We start from the raw sequence: 21,788 nt of genomic DNA, 5'->3' as shown, positions 1-21,788 counted from the left end.
ATTTAGTGCCAATCGATTTGGGCACTCCATAACAATTTACTACATTGAAAAAAAATAATATGTATCACGAAAAATAATATATATCACGAATGTAACTATCGAAAAATTAAAAAATCTCAACTATTATCCAAATGGAAATCCCACGTTCTGATTGGTCGAAATCGAAGATACAAGCTTCCTCTTGTACTCACAGTTATTGTTCAGTCATTTCCTGATGGATTCGATTCGGGCACTCCATACCAATTTATTACAATGAATAACATAATATATTTTATGAAACTAATCACAAAACAGATGAAAAATCTAAGCCTTACCTCAATAAAACATTCCGCGTTCTGATTCGCAAAAGCAATTTATCGATTCGCAAAAGCAATCTTTGCTCTCACACCCAGTGCATCTGCACTCTGTGGAAATAAGAATGTACTGAATTCTTTTTTTATGCGACTGATGCGTGCGGGCAAAACAAATCGTGTAATTTCGAGAGAATCACGTAAAAAAATCGCGCAAAAAATCACGCATTTATATCACATGTTCCCGAAGGCCGTTAGTTCAGTTTAAGTTTTCATTTTTGTTGATCCTAGAAACTTGCAATTCTGAGAGTTCATTTGCCTCTAGCTCCAATTTTCTAAATTGACCATATCAGGCCTTTATCATTCAAAACATAATCATCATGACCAATAACGCAATAACGCTTCGGTAAATCTTGGGTTACTCCAACTCACATGAAACGGTCACTTTACGATGTGACAACTCAACAAACAACAAACTCTAGAGTTCTATTTCCAGTGGACATGACATAAGCTGGAGACATGAGCAACGGAAGCTGGAGACATCATTTGATGAGACATGGTCTGTCGAAGACCATCCAGGTAAAAAAATCGTGACAAGGGTATTTCGTTTCAAAAACAAAATTCAAAAAAAATTATAGGAGGTTGTGTCCAAGATACGACCGCATTGTTGACGTAGAACTACGCTGTTATTTTATATAAGTCGCTTGTTTATACCTTCGGATATTATTCTATAATGCTGTGAAATTTTCGAAACAACTGCTTAGTAGAATAATCTTTGAAATGGTTTTTCATTGTAAAATCAGTTGACGATAATTGATTGATGATTCATTCTTGCCCTCGCAAAACAATACACTAGCTGATCGTATGTCGCAATTTATTTCATGTCAATGCATTGAAAATTTACCTCGAACGCTATTCCGGTGGCCTTTTTCGCAATTGACATAGACTCGGCTACAGTCGATTATATACATGTTACACCAGCACCATTATTCCACATCTCATAACTACATCAATACATCTTTGGCACCGAATGGAAACAACAACAATGACAACACTTGCAAGTATCAAATATCATGCTACATGTTTTTTAGTATTGCCTCAAAGCAATCGCACCTCTAGGCATCGTTCGTACAACGTAAAGCAAGCGCCAAGCAAGCGTTCGTCATAGCATGCATACAGAACCATAAAGTCTGCTTCATTTAATATTGGAACACAAACAATTGCGTGTAGTTCAGTCATTTATTAACGAATTCATAATTTGTTTTTCATACAAATGTAGCATTTTCTTTACTCTTTCATTGCAATGAATAATTTACAATTGCTGAATCTTTCGAAACAGCAATGAATAATTTACAAATTATTCATTGCTGTTTCGAAGAAATTCTCGTACTTTTCCCGTAATACGGCACATTAGGCGGCGCACACCCTTTTCGTCCACCGTTTTGGCGATTTGATTCCACCAGTTCTTCATTTGAGTCATGTTCCTAACAAGTTTTCCCTTTGCCTTAAGCCTTTACCGCTTCGTGATTGCCCAGTATTTCTCTATCGGCCGGAACTGGGGGCAGTTTGGGGGGTTGAGGTCCTTCGGTATTACGCTGACCCCGTTCGTTGCGTACCATTCCATAACCGTTTTGCTGTAATGGCAGCTTGCGAGGTCCGGCCAAAACATTACTGGACGGTCGTGGGCACGAATAAACGGCAGAATCCGTTTCTGTAGGCACTCTTTTTTGTAGACTTCTGATGTCATTGTCTTGTCAGTGAGAAAGACTTTGGTTTTCTGTCCACAACTGCATATCCCCTGCCAAATCATGTACTTGCGGGCGAATTTATCCGCAAACACGAACTTAAATTTTGCAGGTAAATCCCCCCGAGCCGTCGCCAAATAAAATTTTTGACCTGGGATTTGCTCAAAGTCCGCCTTCACGTAGGTCTCATCGTCCATCAGAATACATCCGTCGAACTTGGTCAGCACTGGGTCGTACAGCTTTCGAGCACGGATTCTGGCCACATTGTTCTGCTTCAGCGTCCGATTTGGCTGTTTGCTGGCTCGGAATGACCTTATTCCTTCCCGGAGACGAATTCGTCGCACCGTACTGTGAGCGGCATGGAACTTATTGGCCAAATCGCGGTCTGAAAGATTGGGATTCCTCTTGACGGCCTTGATGACTTTCCCACGCAGTTTCCGGTCGACAGTTCCACTCCGACGCTTCGAATGTGGCTTCCGAGCCGTCGTCAATGTTTCCTTGTACTGCCTGATAACACGCCATACGGTATTTCTGGGCATTTTAAGCTGTTTAGCTAGCTTAGATGCCGACAACAATGGATTTTCAAGAAAACTGTGCACAATTTTATCTCTCCGTTCGGCTTCCATGGCGGTTGTTTACAAAATGCTATCGTTTGGTGTTATGACATAAATACATGGTGAAAGGTAATGAATTTCCCGACACGTGGGTGAAAAAAGTTTCCAAATCCGTCCACTAGGAGCGCCACAATGAGCAAAAGAATTTGTTCCAATATTAAATGAAGCAGACTTTACATTGGTGGCTTGAAGCTGCTAGGAATACAAATACTTCTCATCATTTTGCGCTATTCTCAAAAGAAACACTTTTGTTAATATTACTGGCCTCAAAAAAAGTTGCATTACTTTCTCATGCTCGAGAGAAGCGCAGCTGTCACCCTTAGTGGAGGAATTTTTGCTACTGGTAAGCGAAACATAATCACATACAAAATTCCAGAACGACATTTACTTTCTTGGTGACTAAACAATGTCAGTTTAATGCATTGATGCATTCTCAAAGGCATCAAAGAAGCCGTTTACATTTTCGACCGACGCGCCGAAATAGCCTATTTTGCTGTTGTTCGATGCGGTGTCACACTCGCGAAGGCTCGGTTCAGTGCGAGCGCTTTTCACTACACCAACATCGCGTGCATCATTAGATGACGCTTGCCTCGAAATTTCATTGCGTTCGTTTTTTGCAGGGCTAGAGCCTGCCTCCCTCTTCTTTTGCTCATCACACACTACGCGAAACGTCTAATTTATGACGCGGGAAGAAAAACACACGATACGAATAACGAATAGAAAAAGCAAACGACGATATCCAAGTTGGATTACCACTGGTGGGGTCCAATCTTAGATCGAAGCGCAGCGAAAGCAAAGTGAACTGGATTGCTCAACAGTCCGATGCCGAATGAAAGTTTGCCTCAGCGAGATCCACTGTTTATACTCAAGGCAAATATTCCCCTTCATTCTTCTACTTTTCCTTTGTTCACGGCGACTTCAAATCCTACGATTTCCCCTTCGTTGGTCGTCGATAAGTTGCTCGTTATAGACAGCTCTGTTCGGGAAAGCACACAAATAGACAGAACAAATGTATGAAAAAATGGAAACGCCTAAAGTTTTCATAAATTTTAACCATTTACAAACCAGGGGATTCTATAGCATATTAAACAAATCTTAGGGAATTTCCGATTCGTTTAGTATGTAAATCGCTAAAATCCGTTCGCGGCAAAAAAAGTTATCAACGTTAACTTTATTTCATAAAAACGTGACCTGTTTTCTGATTTGGCAGCCTTAATGAAAGACGTAGTTCTACGTCAAAAAATTGTTGAAAGATATTTGAAAATCATTTACACTTCATATTAGTGACATTTCAAATCAGTCACCTAGTATTAAGCGTTATAAGAAAGCCTAAGAAATTACATTCTCCAACACAGTCTAACGCTGGCTTTCAAACAAATTCAACCGCAAAACGGATGATTTACATAGCCAATGAAATATTCCGGACTCCAAGTCCGTCAAATGTCGAATCAAATGACATGCGGGCCAATGACCGTGCGAAGACTTTTATCCGGTTCGTTTCGATCATGGATGAAGCGGCAGCATGGATGCATCGTGGATGAAGCTGCACAGCAACACTCAATGCAGAGGTTGAACGCTTGTATTCATGATAAACAAACAGTGATCCGTTCTTTTATGCGTGTTTATCGAGCGCAGCAGCGTTCGCCTGTCAAGGCCCGCCTCTATTAAAATAGGAATAATAATTCATATTCAATTCATTCGGATCAACTTTCCATACAATTGATCCTCCACATTCCCCCCCTCTGGGAGCAAAGGGGCAAAGGGTGAATGTAAATTGCATCCCAGGAGAGTAACAAGGCGATGCAAAACGAATGGTCAAGAGCAAACGGTCATTGTTGTTGCCGTTGCATAAATAAATGATTCATGCACACGGGAGAGCGAGCAACTTTCATCGCTGCGAGCGACTGGGATCTGTATGCAAATCCTGTCCACTGTTGCAGGACCCACGACAGAAAACTCGACAACGCCTCCGAGAAAAAAAGTGACCGGGGCAGCGATATTTGAATAAAAATAATGAAGCTAATTACAATTGCAAAAATGTTTGCACTGTACTCCACACTTCGGTAAGGACTAAGCGGAAAACTGAAGTGATGCTCCTCGAAAACAACGGTCTTGGTTCATGGTTTTAAGTGGGGTGAAGAACACATGGCCAGCATGGCGTAATGATTCTTGAGGAGAGACACACGGATAGAACACAAAATTTACAATTATTTTTCCAACAACTGAGCCCTTGAGACGGGCGACTCAAGTAAGCAGGCAATCACCGGTCCGTTATAAACTAGATCGTAAATGACCACTGACCGGTGAGTGCTCGGCGAGAACTTATGGTTGCCTGCCATGCAAATAGAGTATGCAGCTCATATCTCGTTTCTCTTGATACAAGTAGAAATAAGAGCGGTTCAAGCTATTAAGAGGGAGGCGGACACGAAGAGTATCATTGCTATAATTTCCGTATGATATATGAAGTAGTTTACCCGGGCTCTTGTGGTTGGTAGTGTGCAGCGCGCGCGGTGAAATTGAGCACCGAACGGATTGGTCACGACGCTGCTTAAGCAGCAACAGCAGCTGTAACACCATGATTCAAATTGTTATTGCTTGCCGTGCGGCCATATTTCATACAGCAGTTTATTCCAAGTATAACCCGAAGGCGAAAGATCACACGAGCTGATAGTGATTATTGATTACGCCTCCTACCAGATTTTCTCGCCCGGCTCGGATTGGAGTCTAGCTTTTATTTTTCTCGTAGTCTCTCGTCTAGCTTGCTGCTGCTTCAGGAGCGTGATGATTGCTGGTGTGATATGATTTACGAGTATTATCCTGCTCGTTGAAAACCACTTCTAGTGCGTGATTTTGCGCCACTCTCTCAATTGTAATCCGTATTTATTGGAACCTTAATTTAGTTTATTACAAAAAATGGATAAAACAAAATATTTTAATGGAAACATTTTTCATAACTTTCTACAACAAGAGATGAACCAGCCTAAGGCTGAAAATCTCTAAAATAAACTCAAAAAAAAAGAAAAACTTTTTACAACTTTCTGGCAACCATGCGATATCATCCCGATAGAAAAGTACAGGTAAACCCGTTTTTGTGCGAGAGACAGGGACCGCACCAAAAAAAAAACGCACTAAAAAATTGTACAAAACTTCACCAGTAGATTTTAATAATAGTTTTCGCTACACAATTAAAAAAAAACTTTTTTTATGCGGTGGATAGGGACCGCATAAAAAAAGTTTCCACAAGAAAACTACTTAAGTCCTAATAATTCCGTTCGTGAACATCGTCCGAATTTCGTTTGTTTTACTGCTGGGCGTTGCTGTACATGTTTCCTTTTCGTTTGCGCGTGTCTGTGGTATAATAGATACGAAATTACCTCCTTACTCCCTTTTTTTTTATCTCATTTATTTATTAGGCTCATTAGCATTTAGCTGTAACAGAGCCGGGTTTAATCGTGTACATGTACATATGTTTATGTTTCTATAAATTGTGAATTACACAGTAGTTAGTAGTAGCCATTTAGGCGTTTAGTTTTCTATTCCATTACATTATGGTAAATTACACAGTAGTAGCCATTTAGGCGTAAGGGTATTCTTTCTGTTCTTCCATTGTTCAGCAGACCGGACAGCGGAGACAGTTGATATTGATCATTGTTGGGTTATTTATAGAACAGCAGCCCGATGTTTCTTGCAGAGCAGAGCAGTTGTATGGATGAATTGATCTTTGTTCCACCGTGGATCGATTTCCATCGCTGATGATGGTTGCGTGGACGTAGTTATTCTATAACAACACAAAGATGGTCAATTGAGGGCCCTGAGTTTGAACTCACGATCGATCGCTTGGTAAGCGAACACGTAACCAAGTGGCTACGAAGACCCCCCCTTACTCCCTTCAATAAGCTCCTACTTACACCTTAAAACAAACAAAACAAAGCATGAGACTGGTAACAGTACCTATGTAGTGCGATGAAATATATATAAAAGATCAAAAACAAAACTAAATTGTCAAAATGACGCGTCCCGTAAACCTAGTGTTAAACAACAATTTACCTAATCACTTTAAAATAATAAAAACTATAATTATCTCTCCGGTATTTTAAAACTATTTTATGCGATTGTTCAATTTTTTCCCCAGAAGAAGACTAGTGCACTTCATCCACTATTACTAATCGTTGCCAATCGAAAGATTCAGCTTAAAATAATTCTAAACACCTCTATGATTTTTGGAAAAATCAATATTCTATTACTAGTAGAAACTGCAAATGCTTCGGCAAAGCCTCATATATCTGCTCACCAAATCCACATTCAAAAAAATTACGAATCAACCCAAAGAAATTTTGGAGATACTTGATAGTCCGAGGAAAAAGTCTAGCTACCCACCGCGATGAAGCTTGACAACGTTGAAGCATTAAATAAGAGAAAGTATTTGGCGATTGTCTTAGTAACGATCTGCATTCGTCAGTCACGTTCCCAGCTTCACATCTGTTGGAGCCTGTCCCGAGATAAAAAATTACTACTATAAAATTAAAGAGATTCTAAACGGTTAAAACCGACGGTTATTCTGACCATCCAGAGATGCCAACCTTCCTGATTTTACAGGATTTCCCTGAATTTTCGATACATTGATACATTGATTTCAATGATGGCAGATTTACAGACATTTGGCAGGTTTTATATGTATAATTTATAAGTAAATATGATTCAAAGATCGTATAAAAATACGCAATATTCTTATACGTATTCAAACACACAAATTCAAAATTTGAATTACAGACATTTGATATTATTCTCGAACCATCAGATTTCATTGATAGCGATAATTGCGGCTGAAAAGTGGTTTTTATTACTGTTTAACTTTTATTCATTTGAATCATTATACTTATAACGTATAGTTGTGAAAATCCATAAAAAAGAACAAGTATTCCAAAAGTTGTTTAATAGTTTTTATTTTACTGTCTAAAATTTTCAAAAGGATCGGTCTACTGGGCGAATTTCTACAGCGTTTTTTCCGTAATGCAATTTGATGTGACACACCCTTTAGTCGATGTGATAGGCGTCGTGTTCTATCATGTCAACGAATTATTTCGGAGGCTGGCTGCGAGGTGCTATGTCACCAGCCTAACTAATCGGATATTGCACCTTCAGATTATCATAGCTTTAGGTATCTATCAGATATCTTCGTCTGTTTCTTTTGCTCTCTATCCAACGTGTTAATTTCGATGTATGTGATTCAACAAATGGAAGTGACCTAGCTGAATGTAATTGGCTGGGAATATTTATTTCTTAAAGATATTTGTTCATGAACTTTCTAGCCGCCGCTACTCTATAGATTCAGGGCCATTTCCAGATTCAAAGAAGTACTCGTTCACTTGAGGGAATTCATTATTGCAATTTATTTCCTCTTGAATAATACAGGGTCTTTCAGATTAAACGCTCACGCAACAAATTTTAATAACTTCTACAAAGGTCGCAATCGGTCGATTGGTTCGTGAGATACACCATTGAGAGTGAAGTAACTTTTGTTATTGTGAAAAAATGGAAAAATCAAAAATCAATGAAAACGATGGCAAAATTGCATGAATTGAGCTTCGAATTACTTCCACATCCACCGTATTCTCCAGATCTGGCCCCAAGCGATTTTTTCGTTCTTCTTTATGTTCGCGGACCTGAAAAGAATGCTTGCTGGCAAGAAATGTAAGACCGATGATGAAGTTATTACCGAAACTGAGGCCTATTTTGAGGGAAAACCGGAAGAGTACTATAAAAATGGTATCAAGTTGCAAGATCGCTATAATCGCTGTATCGCTGAATGTTGAATGTTGAAGAATGAAATGGTTTTACTGTGTTACCTTATAAACTTTTCAGCCGAACTGTTAATGTGGGAACATATATGCTATCGGCTTGCATGTATCTGCAATGACGATTTCTTCAGACTTCTTGGCATCCAAGCACGTGTTAGGGAAACACACTCTGGTCTGCGCAATCGCTTGCGCATTATTCATTGTGATAAATGCGTTGAAATATTTCCTATCTTGTAATGCAAACATTTTTACGATCAATGAGAAAAGGCTCGCGGTATAATCATTCGAAATCTTACATTTTCTCTTACATGCTCAGTGTTGATATATTTATTTCAAAAATAGGATTGTCAAAAGAATCTGGCGAAAAATGGAGTAAATATACAAAAAAAAAGTTCAGCGTGTTGCCAGCTACCATAGAGAAAACACTGCGTTGGCGTTGCGTTGCGTTATTTCTAACAAACTTACCGAACATCAAGGAGCAACTGAGCGGAATGGATGTCACTCCAGAGATGCCAGATGAGTGCAAATGTCTTCCATCTCCTTGTTATCGCAGAAATCACGAAGTGACCTCTAAAATACAAGACACCAGCGCAGAAAACTGAAACAAGCTCCAAAGAAAGGGTGTTCCTAAGAAATCCAAGCCCAATACATCGTTTTCATTTCAAACAAACAATGCATTAATTTTGTTCTATCGTAATTCTAAACAGCTCTGAACTTGAAAAATAAAATTCCGAGAATGTCTGCATCAGAGAAAAGTTTTCGACAAAAATTAGGCTCTTCAAAGTTGTAAACTTGACATCCTTGTCTTAACGATACAAGCCCTAAAACAAACGTCAAAATAATTCGAAGTTGAACAGATGTGGAATCAATTTGGGTTCTGATCGAATCTCGCTCGATTCGAGTCAATCGGATTGCGGGATGCAAAATTGAGCTTCGTTCGGATTATCCTTATTCATTCAGATCCGTAACAATAAATTTGCCAATTAATTCCAGAAAAACTATCTATTCATCGAACACCATACAAACAGTATTGGAATAAAACTGGATACTGATGCTTAGAGTTTGGAACATGTGAATGATGTTTCACGTTTTTGTTTGCGAATCGAGTTCAATTTCGTCTGGCTTATATTCGACGTGTTGAATTAAAAGTTAGTGTAGCTCAACCTCAGACAAATCAACCCTCTGGACAGCTAATTTAAGTTGTTAATATTTCTGCTACTTTTCACCTTCGTTTTTCTCCTCAAATTAAAGTCTGCCCGACACACCTCGTCACATTCAACGTCGTTCCCGTGACGTTGAAAAATTCCTGAAATCCTATTTTTCATGCTAGAACAACTTCAAACAACCTTCATCAACACCAGTCTGCTCCTCACCTCCGACGTTACCTTGTTCGAGAGATTTACGCGCTTTAAGGTCGTAAATAGTACAAATCCGAGGTGGCACGTACCACCGCTAACGGGATGTGGGATGCTGCGGAGGGGATCCAACTGAAGCAGACATGGGCGGCAAAAGATCAAAGCGATCCCCGAAACGGTACCGTTTCTACGACACACATGTTTATGAGAGAAAGAGAGTGTCTTCGGCTGGATGCTGTAGAAGAACACAGTGCACGCGGCGGCGCGTCTGCGGATGCGATGCCACAGCGAAACCGTTTCGTCTGTCAGTTGGGAGATAAAAAATTCACACAACAAACGCGACGCTATAAGATGTGTCGGATGAAATTGTTTTTTTTTTGCTTCTCTGTTTTTGGAATTATTCTCTCTATCGGCTACTGGGTTACCGTTTTGTCTCAAATTCCGAACACTTAATTTTTAAATGTAAATTTGAATTAATTGAATGAATAATGAATACTCTGACATTCTTTGGGTTATATAAGCTTCATTTTAACACCATTTACAGGTATCGATACAGCCTATAATTTATAATACTAAGCATTTGCAAAAACGTGACTTTCAAAACCAGTGAGTGACGGCGCCAGTGGTTGTATGGTTAGCGTAACAGCCTCACAATCCGATCGGCCTGGGTTCAATCCCAGCTGGCGTCGTTGGGATTTTCTGAGGCGAAAAATCTCTGGTTACGTCTTCCTTCGGAGCGGAAGTAAAAGAAGTTGGCCCGGCTCATGAGTTGTTGAGTCTGATAGGTAGGAACAGGTGGAGTCGCCTCCCTGATGTCGGTGATTGGCACTAAAGTGGCGGAAATAGGCCGACGAAAAATAAGCGAAGATAAAAAAAAAAAAAAAAACCAGTGATTAAATATTGGCTTCAGTAAATTCCGTAAAAAAGAAGCATTGTTAATTTTTTAGTTTCTGTAGTTGTTTTAACTATTTTGTTTACACCATTTGTAATCATATATTTGTCTGCTCTTTCCTTGGAAAACGTAGGTCACCGGTGCAAATCAACGAGAGTAAAATTGATTTTCTTAGTCAGGTTTTCAACTGAAACCACAATAACAAAACAGGATTCCTGAAGTAACAGGTCGTATTCGATTTTATACATACTCGATTATATATGATTCGATTATATACAATTTTGAACTCTATTATATACAGTTTGAAAAAAAAGTTTTGTGATTGAAATATGACTTATTTCAAGAAAAAAATGTAATATTTCAACATCAAAGTGTAAGTTAATTGGTTATTATGAGCACAATGGAGTAAAAATCGTGGATTTTTCTAATTGAATTATCACCAGGAATTGTTCAAAATGATATCACAGCGGAGTTAGAAAATATATAGTTAGATGTCGAAGAACAAATTCTAAAACGTTTAGAGAGCTTCAATTTAATTGACAGAAACAATCAAGTTCAACTATTTTTTTTTGTACTGTCGCGTCCCGCGTGTAGTGCGACAATTAAGTTTATTATGTATTTTTTGGGATGGAATTTATAACAACAACTTGAAAATCTTTAGCTTTAAAGATTTTCACCCACAAATGTTACTTAAATGTACCAATTTAAATGTGTTTAATTCAAATTTAAATAAAATATAAAAAATAAAAATAATTCTCATCTTACAAACGGAAGCTTACGTAGCGTACTTTTTGAAGTACAGCCAATTTGAGGCAAAAAGAACCCGAAACAAAAAAAAAATCTATAACTCCATCATCGTTAAAATTCTACCATAAGGGTAGAAGGATTTTTTTTTCATCAAATATGATCCTCTATCATCGCCTGGGAGATTCCAGATACATGTAATTTGTTATGTGAAAGGTATTTTCTGATTTTAAAGAAGGGGTTCTCAATGTGGTCGATACCCCTTGGGTCGATTTCGTTTTCCCAGACTAGACAACAGAACACCTGGGAAAGGCCCAAACCAAAACAAGATCAAGAGAAGATCGCAAAAATCTGTTGCTTTTCCCCCTACAAAGACCAAGACTTCTATGGAAGAGGCATTATGAGTTTAGTTTTAGAATGACATCAAATTTTATAACAAAACGGTGCATATTTGATCCAGATTAAACAATCAGAGGCATGTTAAAAAAGGTTTCATCTCACGCAAAAAGAATGAAATATTTTTTACTCAACCTTATATTTTTTCCGAAAAGACTAGCTAATTGCTTTTATTTGATATGTCCATCATCTGAATCGATCCAGTAGTTCGAAAGTTATGTTTTTAAAAAAAATACATTTTGCCGTTCGTATTTGAGTCAGTGACAAAAATGGTGTTCGGAATTTGAGACAAATGTATTCAAACATATCTTTAGTTTTTCACCATGATTTTTTACATCAATTCCATTGCAGTCGAGTGAAAAAAACCTTTATTGTATCCGAAAATCAAATTGACTTCGTAAACCGGAGGCAAATTGATCACAATTTCAGAAAAAAATTTTTTTTATTCAATTCATACCCAATTATTTTTCAAATCAGTACTGGTGCTATGAATAAACGCTATGATTTTTGTTGTTGTTGTAGATTCTCCTTAAGCGTTAGTTTGAAAAAATTTTAGCGGAAAATCTAAAAACGAAGTTTTAAAGTGAAATTGAGCAATCTATTTTTTCATGATTCTCTAGTGTAATATGCCCAAATATATACAATCTCACTGGTTTCTTTGCCTACGGTCATTTAGATGATAATTCAAGAATTTGAGGACACATAAACGTGATTGATTCCACCTAGAAGTAAAGTCGTGCTTTTCTCACATATCGATTTAAATTTTGATCTGTAGGTCATCCGGAGACCATCCGGATTAGCCAAAAACCATTGAAATGGTCATGAATGAGTTAGTTTAATTCCCGAAATGGGGTCTGTCCACGCTTGTCTACGGTGAAGAGTGAGGGGGTCTAAATAATGTCCACGTGGACACGTAAAATCAATATTTTTTTAAATATTCATGAACAAATAAAATCTGTCGAATTTTTGAATGTCTGTCCATCTTGAGTATTCTTGTGACACTGTTTATCTGACTGGATGTGCTCAAAAAGTGTCAACATTTTCATCAGTTGTCAGTGGGGAACAGAGAACTGATTTTGCCGTTTGACATTGTGGTGCTCTAAATCAGGGGTTCTCAAATTCTTTTGGGCAAGAGACTTAAGTCATACCTTGGACCTCCATAACCAAATTTCTTTGAGAATCTTATCGTTAGTTTTTTTCTTACTGAATAATTATCAATTTCAAAACATTGCAGTTGATTAAATTAATAAACTTGACATTATTTTTTCACGGAGGCGATCTGGCGTAGTGGTAATATGCGCACCTTTCTCAAGTTATGGCGCGTCAACGATGGATTCCACCAAGCAAGAAATTCGCCATATTTTACGTTTTTACTACCTGCGAGGTAAAATTGCAACGAAGGCGGCCGAAAAAAATCGTGTAGTTAATGGACCCGATACTGTAACGATTCGCACAGCACAGCGTTGGTTTGATCGATTTCGTTCTGGTGTAGTGGCTGTCGAAGATACACCCCGAACTGGTAGGCCAATCGTCGTGGAAACCGATAAAATCGTTGAAATCATCCAAGTAGACCGGCATGTGAGCACTCGCTCGATTGGCCAAGAACTGGGTATAGACCATAAAACTGTTTGGAACCATTTGCAGAAGATTGGATTCCAAAAAAGCTGGATGTATGGGTGCCACACGAGTTGACGCAAAAAAAATCATTTAGACCGAATTAACGCCTGCGATGCACTGCTGAAACGGAATGAACTCGACCCATTTTTGCAGAATATGGTGACTGGTGACGAAAAGTGGATCACGTACGACAACCTAAAGCGAAAAAAGTCGTGGTCGAAGCGCGGTGAGCCGGCCCAAACCATCGCCAAGCCCGGATTGATGCTGTGTGTTTGGTGGGATTGGAAGGGAATCATCCACTATGAGCTGCTCAACTATGGCCAGACCCTCAACTCGGTTCTTTACTGTGAGCAGCTTGACCGTTTGAAGCAGGCGATTGACCAGAAGCGGCCAGAAATGATCAATAGGAATGGTGTTGTTTTCCACCAGGACAACGCTCGGCCTCACAAATCTTTGATGACCCGCCAGAAGCTACGGGAGCTCGGATGGGATGTCCTATTGCACCCACCGTATAGTCCGGACCTGGCTTCAAGTGATTATCATCTCTTCCGGTCCATGCAAAACGCTCTTGGTGATACTAAGTTGGCCTCAAAAGCGGCTTGCGAGAACTGGTTGTCCGAGTTTTTTGCAAATAAGGAGGGGGGTTTTATAAGGGGGGGATAATGAAGTTGCCTTCTAAATGGCAACAAGTTTGCGAACAAAACGGCGCATATTTGACTTAAATTGGATAATTTCAAGTATGTTAAATAAAGCGTCAAATTTCGATCAGAAATACGACATTTCTTTTTCCCCAACCTTATATATCAAACATATCTTAAGAACAGAGCTTCATTGCTGGGTAATGTAGACTCATCCAGCTGGAGAGAAAATCGGTTGGTCTATAATAAATTCAATAACATTTTTCCTTCCTCGCGACCCATCTCAAGTTTCCTGAAATAATTGAAACAAATTTTTTGTTACGCTATGAACATAGATGACCAAGCATTTTGTAATTTTTTGACCACTTTATTCAAGTTCACTTCATTTAGCTATGTAAATACCTTGTAATCTCTTGAATTAAATTAGAAGTTGAGTACACTATCATTCAAGCTCCAACGTATTTCAGAACGCATATGACATTACAACCTAAGAAAAAGCTTGTTATACAGTAAAATATCAGGAGCATGTTTGGACATGAATTTGATAATGACTTATTTCGTGTTAAATCGCGTGTAAGTTTAAAATACAGAAAAAAATTAAAACGCGCCTGAAGCACTCGTACGCTCAAACACATTATCTTGTACGAACCTGCTCACGTTTTTTTACTTGCCGAATTTTTCATCTTGTACTTTTTGTACTTTATTATTTTCATCGTGTGTACAATCATCGTCTTGTTGAGTTTTTAAAATGAACAGCAATAATATTTTCTACTAAGATATGAGTCATTCTCAGGGTTGCCACATATACAGAATATTCTGTATTTTACAGATTTTTCGCCAAATTTCAGATACAGAATCTGTACACACAGAGTTACAGATTTTGTGCAAAGATACAGAATTTAAAGATATTTTTTTCAAATTCAAATTAAAATGTGAAATTAATTACAGTTCATTTCCTCTGTCTACCTTCTGACTAATAAACTTTGTTTTTTTATCGTTGAGTCATGAAGCTATGTACGTTGATTTATAAAAATGCCGAACCATATGAAATGTCACCTCACTTCTCCATTCCTGCTAAAGGTGTTTTTGGGACACTTTTATTATTATATTCTCGCTTCACAATGCCAACGGAACAAAGTTCTGAAATCGGTTGGCTTCCACAATGATGGACTCTATTTTGAAAGCAAAAAACTATGCCGATACAAAAAAGAGCGTCAAGAATGAAATTGACAGTAAATTAAAAAAAAGCAAGGTTGAACAAAACCATGTATAGACATCATACAATTTATTATGAGAAAACGTTTTTTTTATGATTTATTTTGTTGTATTGATACGACCTAAGCCAACCATAAATAAGAACAATAAATTCTAAATGAATATAAACATTTCTTTACATTTTTTCCGTTAGTTTATTGATACAGATTTATTCAGAAAATTTTACAGGATCAAATGTGGCAACTCTGGTCAATCTCATAACAGGGTGGTTCACGTAACACAACTTATGGAGCATCGTGAATATTTCAAATAAGAACTTGTGTTATTTTATAGGGGTCGATATTCAGACCCCGTCGACCCCCAAAATCAGGTCGGATATTATATGCCCCCAGGGGGTCGATATCGACCACTTTGAGAAACCCTGCTCTGCTATTAAACTAGTCATTTAAATAATGGTCGAACAATAATATTGAGTGCTTAACTCTCTCACGCTCATAGGGAAATATTTTTCCCTTCTACAAAAATCGTTATCGGTTGTTCAATTATTATTGAATCGATATTTTTTTTGCTGAATGTCAAAAAAAAAACGTGTGTCAAAGGCAGCAAAAGTGCAGTGTAGTAGTTACAACTACACTGAGATCATTTTTAACGCGACTGATGCGTGCACACAAGAAAAAAAATCGCGTAAAAAAATTGCCCCATCATCGGCGCTCGCTCGCCGCAACCACACACGCAAACGCTCTCGCGTAGAATAAAATCACGCGTAAAAAAATTACAGTGTATCTGATTACTGTTTCAATTCGCAAAGAAACGGCTGGTCTTGATTGAATATGTTTACCGTCTGTGTTTATCGTGTTTATGTGTTGAAAACATGTTTCTGTAGCTACTTAAAAATGGAAACGAAAATGCTATTCAGAAAAATATTATTTTTTATGTAATTTAATAAAGGATTCGTTAGGAACCTTTGACAAAAGAACCTTCAGATGATTATTCAACTTGTCAAATAAAGAAAGTTTCAAATTTAATTGCATAAAACCTCCAAAAAATTTAGTTTGTTTTTAGTAGTACATTTGACCAATTTCACTCCGGTGATCAATTTGCCCCCCGGATGACGGTACCATTTTGAGTAATGAGACACTGTTCAACTGTTTGTCCCTAGGGATTGACGTTGAGCTTTTGTTGATCACTGGGACTAACAGTTACAAAATGACGAAATAAAAATAAACATGGTTCGTTTACGGATATTTTGAGATATGTGACTACTTTCTAGTCGAACTTCTGACAATTTTCTTTTTATACAATAAATATCCTTGGGAGCGAGGACCGACACTGATATTGTGAAAATGTTCTCCACGCGGGATGAATGGAAAGCGTAGGAAGAAAAATTCGGGGCTAAACTTGTTGATGGCCAACAAAGCTTATGTGTTCGGAATTAGAGACAAAACGGTACCACCATTCACTCTCTTGACATTTTTGTGGAGCGCAAATTTGAAACGTTGTATACTTACGATCAAACTTCCGGTGTGTGATATGACTTGTGGAAATGGGAATTAAAGAATGTGCGTCCGGTTCGTTGACATCCGGGAATGTTGCTTGCGAAAAAGCGGCAGGGAGTCGCTGCTATTAATTGCTAGGTTACACCCCGACAAAGACGTGTGCTCTTCTGCTCATTTCAATAACCCCGTATGAATGAGAAAGATTGATGGAAATACATCCTTCTTCGGGGGGAGTACACTTGAAAAATGGTCTTGAAGTTGTAAGACGTGTCTAATACAGTGGATTCGCCGGTGGGAGGGGCACAGCTTCTTTTGAAAACATTCTGTTTACAAGAAGTACCTGAATAAAAATGACCGTTAGAAAGTCATTCACCTTTCCAAGGAAATTGAAAAATCTGTCCCATAGCAGTTTCGCTTCACCAGCGTTGAAAAGTTTTTCAATCTTCAATACACGCGTGTACTCATGCACACGTTGTTTCACGGTTGACAAATTTGTCATTCTGCTGCACCCATGTCTATATTTTAACCCTCCCTTAAATCTTTATTCTCCCAGCTGCCGACAGCGGAAAAAGGACATACCCTTTTCAAGTGCTCGCACCCCTTCCGAAAAACGCGTGCGTTTTGTAATCGCATCTCCGATCAGAGCTGTATTATTTGTTAACATGCTTATTTATTTAAAGTATCTTAATCCTCCTCATCAAAGAGCCCAATCCCCCTCTTTTTTTACCGACTTTATCATAAAAGCAGTAATTACTACCAACTATCAAGATCTTATCGCATTTTTTTTCTCTCCCTTCTCTCTCTTCACTTCCAGGCTTGGCCAGCGGCATCGCGAACCAGTTGCTCTACACCACATACATCGACATTCGGTTGGCGAATGTTAGCATCCAGCAGAACATCACCTGCTCGGTGGAGATTCTGGTCAAGGATCTGAACGAGGCGTCCGCGATGGACTTCTACCACGCGCGGGGACTGGTTTGCTTCACCGAACACAACTCGGAAACGATCCAGTGCGCCCAGATGGTGAGGGACGGTGGCGCCGGCGGCGGCAGCGGTGGCCTTGGATCCCTGCAGGTCACCAACAAAACAGCTGTGATAACCAGCGGGTTGGATAAGCCCGAGGGCCTAGCGATAGATTGGTACACCGATAAGCTGTACTGGACCGACGGTGAGACGAACCGGATTGAGGTGGCGACACTTGACGGCCGGTTCCAGAAGGTTCTCGTCTGGAGCGATCTGGATCAGCCGCGTGCTATAGCACTTGTGCCAGCGCAAAAGCTCATGATCTGGACGGATTGGGGCGAGAGTCCGAAGATTGAACGAGCCAGCATGGACGGTGATCCGAACTCGCGGACGGTACTGGTGCATGAGCGCATTTTTTGGCCCAATGGCTTGGCGGTTGACCTGGAAAAAGAATTGATCTACTGGGTGGATGGAAATCTGCACTTTCTTGACGTCATGAATCTGGATGGAAGCGACCGGCGAACGCTGGTGAATAATCTCGAGTACCCTTATAGTTTAACCTTCGCACCGAACGTTCTCTACTGGACGGACTGGCAGGATGGTACGCTCCATTACTACAACATTGCCACCGAAAAACATGAGGAAATTCTTGACAGTCCGGTCGTTCCGATAACCGTCCACGTATGGGACGCACGCCTCCAACCGGTAGCGGACAATCCATGTCGGCACGATAACGGAAACTGCTCTCATCTTTGCTTGCTGTCCACGAACGAGGCCGGTTACAGTTGCGCCTGTCCCACAGGAGTTAAACTGTTAACACCTACCCAGTGTGCCGAAGGACCCCAGGATATGCTGTTCGTCGTACAGCGAACCCAGATTAGCCGGATATCGTTGGACTCGCCGGATTACACCAGCATCCAGCTGCAGCTCGGGAAGGTACGGTACGCGATCGCCATCGATTACGATCCGGTGGAGAACTACATCTACTGGTCGGACGAGGGTTCCAACGCGATCAAGAAGGTTCACCCGGATGGGACCGGTATGGTCGAGGTGGTCAACACCGAGGTTCAAAGTCCGGATGGACTGGCGATCGATTGGTTGGCACGCAATCTCTACTGGACCGATACGGGCACGGACAGGATTCAGGTTTGTCGACTGGATGGGTCGTTCAGAAGGGTACTTATTTACGAAAACCTGGAGGAACCACGAGCGATCGCGTTGGCACCGACGATTGGGTGGATGTTTTGGAGCGATTGGAGTGAGAAAGATCCCAAACTGGAACGATCTTCGTTGGATGGGACGGAGCGGGTGCTGATTGTACAGCAGAATTTGGGGTGGCCCAACGGAATCGCTCTGGACGTCGACACCCGCAAAGTTTACTGGTGCGATGCAAAGATGGACCGGATAGAGGTAGCCAACATGGATGGATCCGGAAGGAATGTAATCCTATCGGATAACCTGCCACACGCTTTCGGGCTGAGTTTGCTAGGTGATTACCTCTACTGGACGGATTGGCAGCGGAGATCAATCGATCGGGCGAACAAGCTGAACGGCAACGATCGCACCGTTATCGTTGAAGCATTTCCCGATTTGATGGGCTTGAAGGTGGCTAAGTTGAGCGATGTGAAAGGAACGAACCCTTGCGCGGTCAAAAATGGAGGCTGTTCGCAGCTGTGCCTGAACCGACCGAAAGATTACGTCTGCCGGTGCCACATCGATTACGAGCTGGACCGTGACAATCAAACCTGCTTCGTCCCTTCAGCATTTCTAATGTTCTCTAGACACGATACAGGCAGTATCGGGCGAATATCTATCGATAGTCACACCCACACCGATTATGCCCCCTTTCGGGGCGTTGTGGACGCCCACTATCTGGATGTAGATATTACCGATCGAAGAATCTACTGGGCTAGCCAAAAGCAGAAGCATATCTCCCGAGCCTATATAAACGGATCCAACGTTGAAAGGATTGTGGAATCGGGGTTGATACAACCCGAGGGAATCGCGGTAGACTGGCTCGCTCACAACATCTACTGGACGGATGCGGAAGCACGTCGAATTGAGGTTGCGCGGTTGGACGGGAGCAGTCGCCGTATCCTAATCTGGAAGGGAATCGAAGAACCGAGGAACTTGATTCTTGAACCACGTCGGGGTCTCATGTACTGGGCGGAGTGGCCCTCGGACTCGATCCGTCGAGCAATCATGGACGGGAGTGAGCTCAAAACGATAATCTCTGGAGCTAATTTGGCCACTGGACTAACCTTGGACCCGGACACTCGCCGCCTCTATTGGGCCAGTCAAAGTTCGCCAACGGCGATCGAATCGGCCGAGTGGGATGGTAGCAAACGCAAGGTCCTGATAACGGCCGAAAGTGACAACCAGTTCGTTCCGCACGCGGTTACCCTCTACAAAGACTACGTCTACTGGAGTGATTGGAACACGGGCGAGATCGAGCGCGCTAATAAAACGAGCGGTGACAATCGTACCATCGTTCACACCAACCTGAAGTACACGAATTCTCTGCTGGCGTTCCACCCCTTTCGCCAGTCCGGATCGAATCAGTGTCGCACGAACAATGGCGGATGTTCGCATCTCTGTCTGGCTCTCGGACAGCGCAAGATGACCTGCGCGTGTCCAACTCATTACACGCTCAACCAGAACCGAGTGTCATGTAGTCCCCCGAAAAACTACCTTATCTTCAGCCAACGAAACTCGTTCGGGCGGTTTATGCCAAACACGACCGACTCGCCGGACGTTCCGCTTCCGGTGACTGGGAAGAATATACGGGCTGTGGAGTATGATGTTCTAACGCGATACGTTTACTGGGTGAGTTAAACCGAATGTTGTATTCTAATAGTGGAAAAAAATTTGGGGGTTACCGAGCGATATTACAATTTCAAATTCCAAAATGCTATTGTCATGACGACTAGAACTTGGTTCAGATGTCATGCCATCAAATCGATGCTTATTTGTTTACAATGATTCTACGTCCCTTGAAGAAATTAGATCTGATTCACAACATTGTTCCGCCAACACGGTTCATAGCTGCAGTTATCCAACTCCCGGCTGCACCAATTCTTACCAAGTCCTGCTCCACCTGGTCCAACCACCTCGCTCGCTGGGGCCCCCCTCCTTGTTCCTACCGGATTTGATGCGAATACCATCGTTGCAGGGTAATCTTGCAACATGTCTTGCCCATCGCACTCGCCAGCCTTGTCGACTTTCTGGATGCTGGATTCGTCGTAAAGTTGGGCCAGTTCGTGGTTCATTTTCCTTTTCCATACTCTGTTTTCCTGTACACCACCGTATGTTGTTCTAAGGCCGAAGACATCAAGTGCTTGTAAGTCCTCTTCAAGCATTGTTCATGCTTCGTGCACATAGAGAACAACCGGTCGAATTAGGGATTTGTTCATGGTACACTTCGTACGGGGCCGGAGTTTGTTGGACCTCAAGGATTTGCGGAGCCCATAGTAGGCACGACTTTCATTGACTATGCGTCTTCGAATTCGCCGTCGATCACAACACTATCACAATAAAGAATTCTGTTGCGATCAGTCCCTCCTGCTAGCATGTATTCAGTCTTAAACGTATTGATCCCAAGCCCAATCAGCCCAGCTTGGTATTTCAGTCGGGTATACAAGTCCGCCATCGTCGCATGTGTTCTTCCGATTATGACCACGTCGTCGGCGAAGCAGATAAACTGACTAGACATGCTGAAAATCGTGCCCGCTCTCCGCATAATACCTTCGAGCGCCACGTTGGATAGCAGGAATGAGTCTCAAATGATTCCGACAGATCACCTGAGATTCGCACACTGCACCACACACCGTTTATCGTTGCCTTAATCAGTCTTGTCAGCTTCCGGGAAAGCTGTGTTCGTTCATGATCCTCCATAGCTGTCGTCGGGCAATTGTGTCATATGCGGCCTTGAAATCGACGAAGGTGACGTGCGTAGTGATCTGATTCTCGCGGCACTTTTTTCCCACTATCCAACTTGTCACCTTTTTTATAGATGGGGCAGATTA

At 40.9% G+C, this 21,788-nt stretch overlaps 1 protein-coding gene across 1 annotated transcript in view; it reads left to right on the top strand.

The window, feature by feature from the left end:
- Window positions 1-21,788, top strand: part of LOC129767683 (low-density lipoprotein receptor-related protein 6) — a 111,857-nt gene that overhangs the window by 82,354 nt on the left and 7,715 nt on the right. Inside the window, exon 3 of the mRNA XM_055768814.1 lies at window positions 17,615-20,589. Coding sequence (XP_055624789.1) covers window positions 17,615-20,589 — 2,975 coding nt within the window. The remainder of the gene's footprint in view (window positions 1-17,614; window positions 20,590-21,788) is intronic.

This window comes from Toxorhynchites rutilus, chromosome 2, assembly GCF_029784135.1.
Source record: "Toxorhynchites rutilus septentrionalis strain SRP chromosome 2, ASM2978413v1, whole genome shotgun sequence".
NCBI lineage: Eukaryota > Metazoa > Arthropoda > Insecta > Diptera > Culicidae > Toxorhynchites > Toxorhynchites rutilus.
This window is presented reverse-complemented; position numbering and strand designations above follow the sequence as displayed.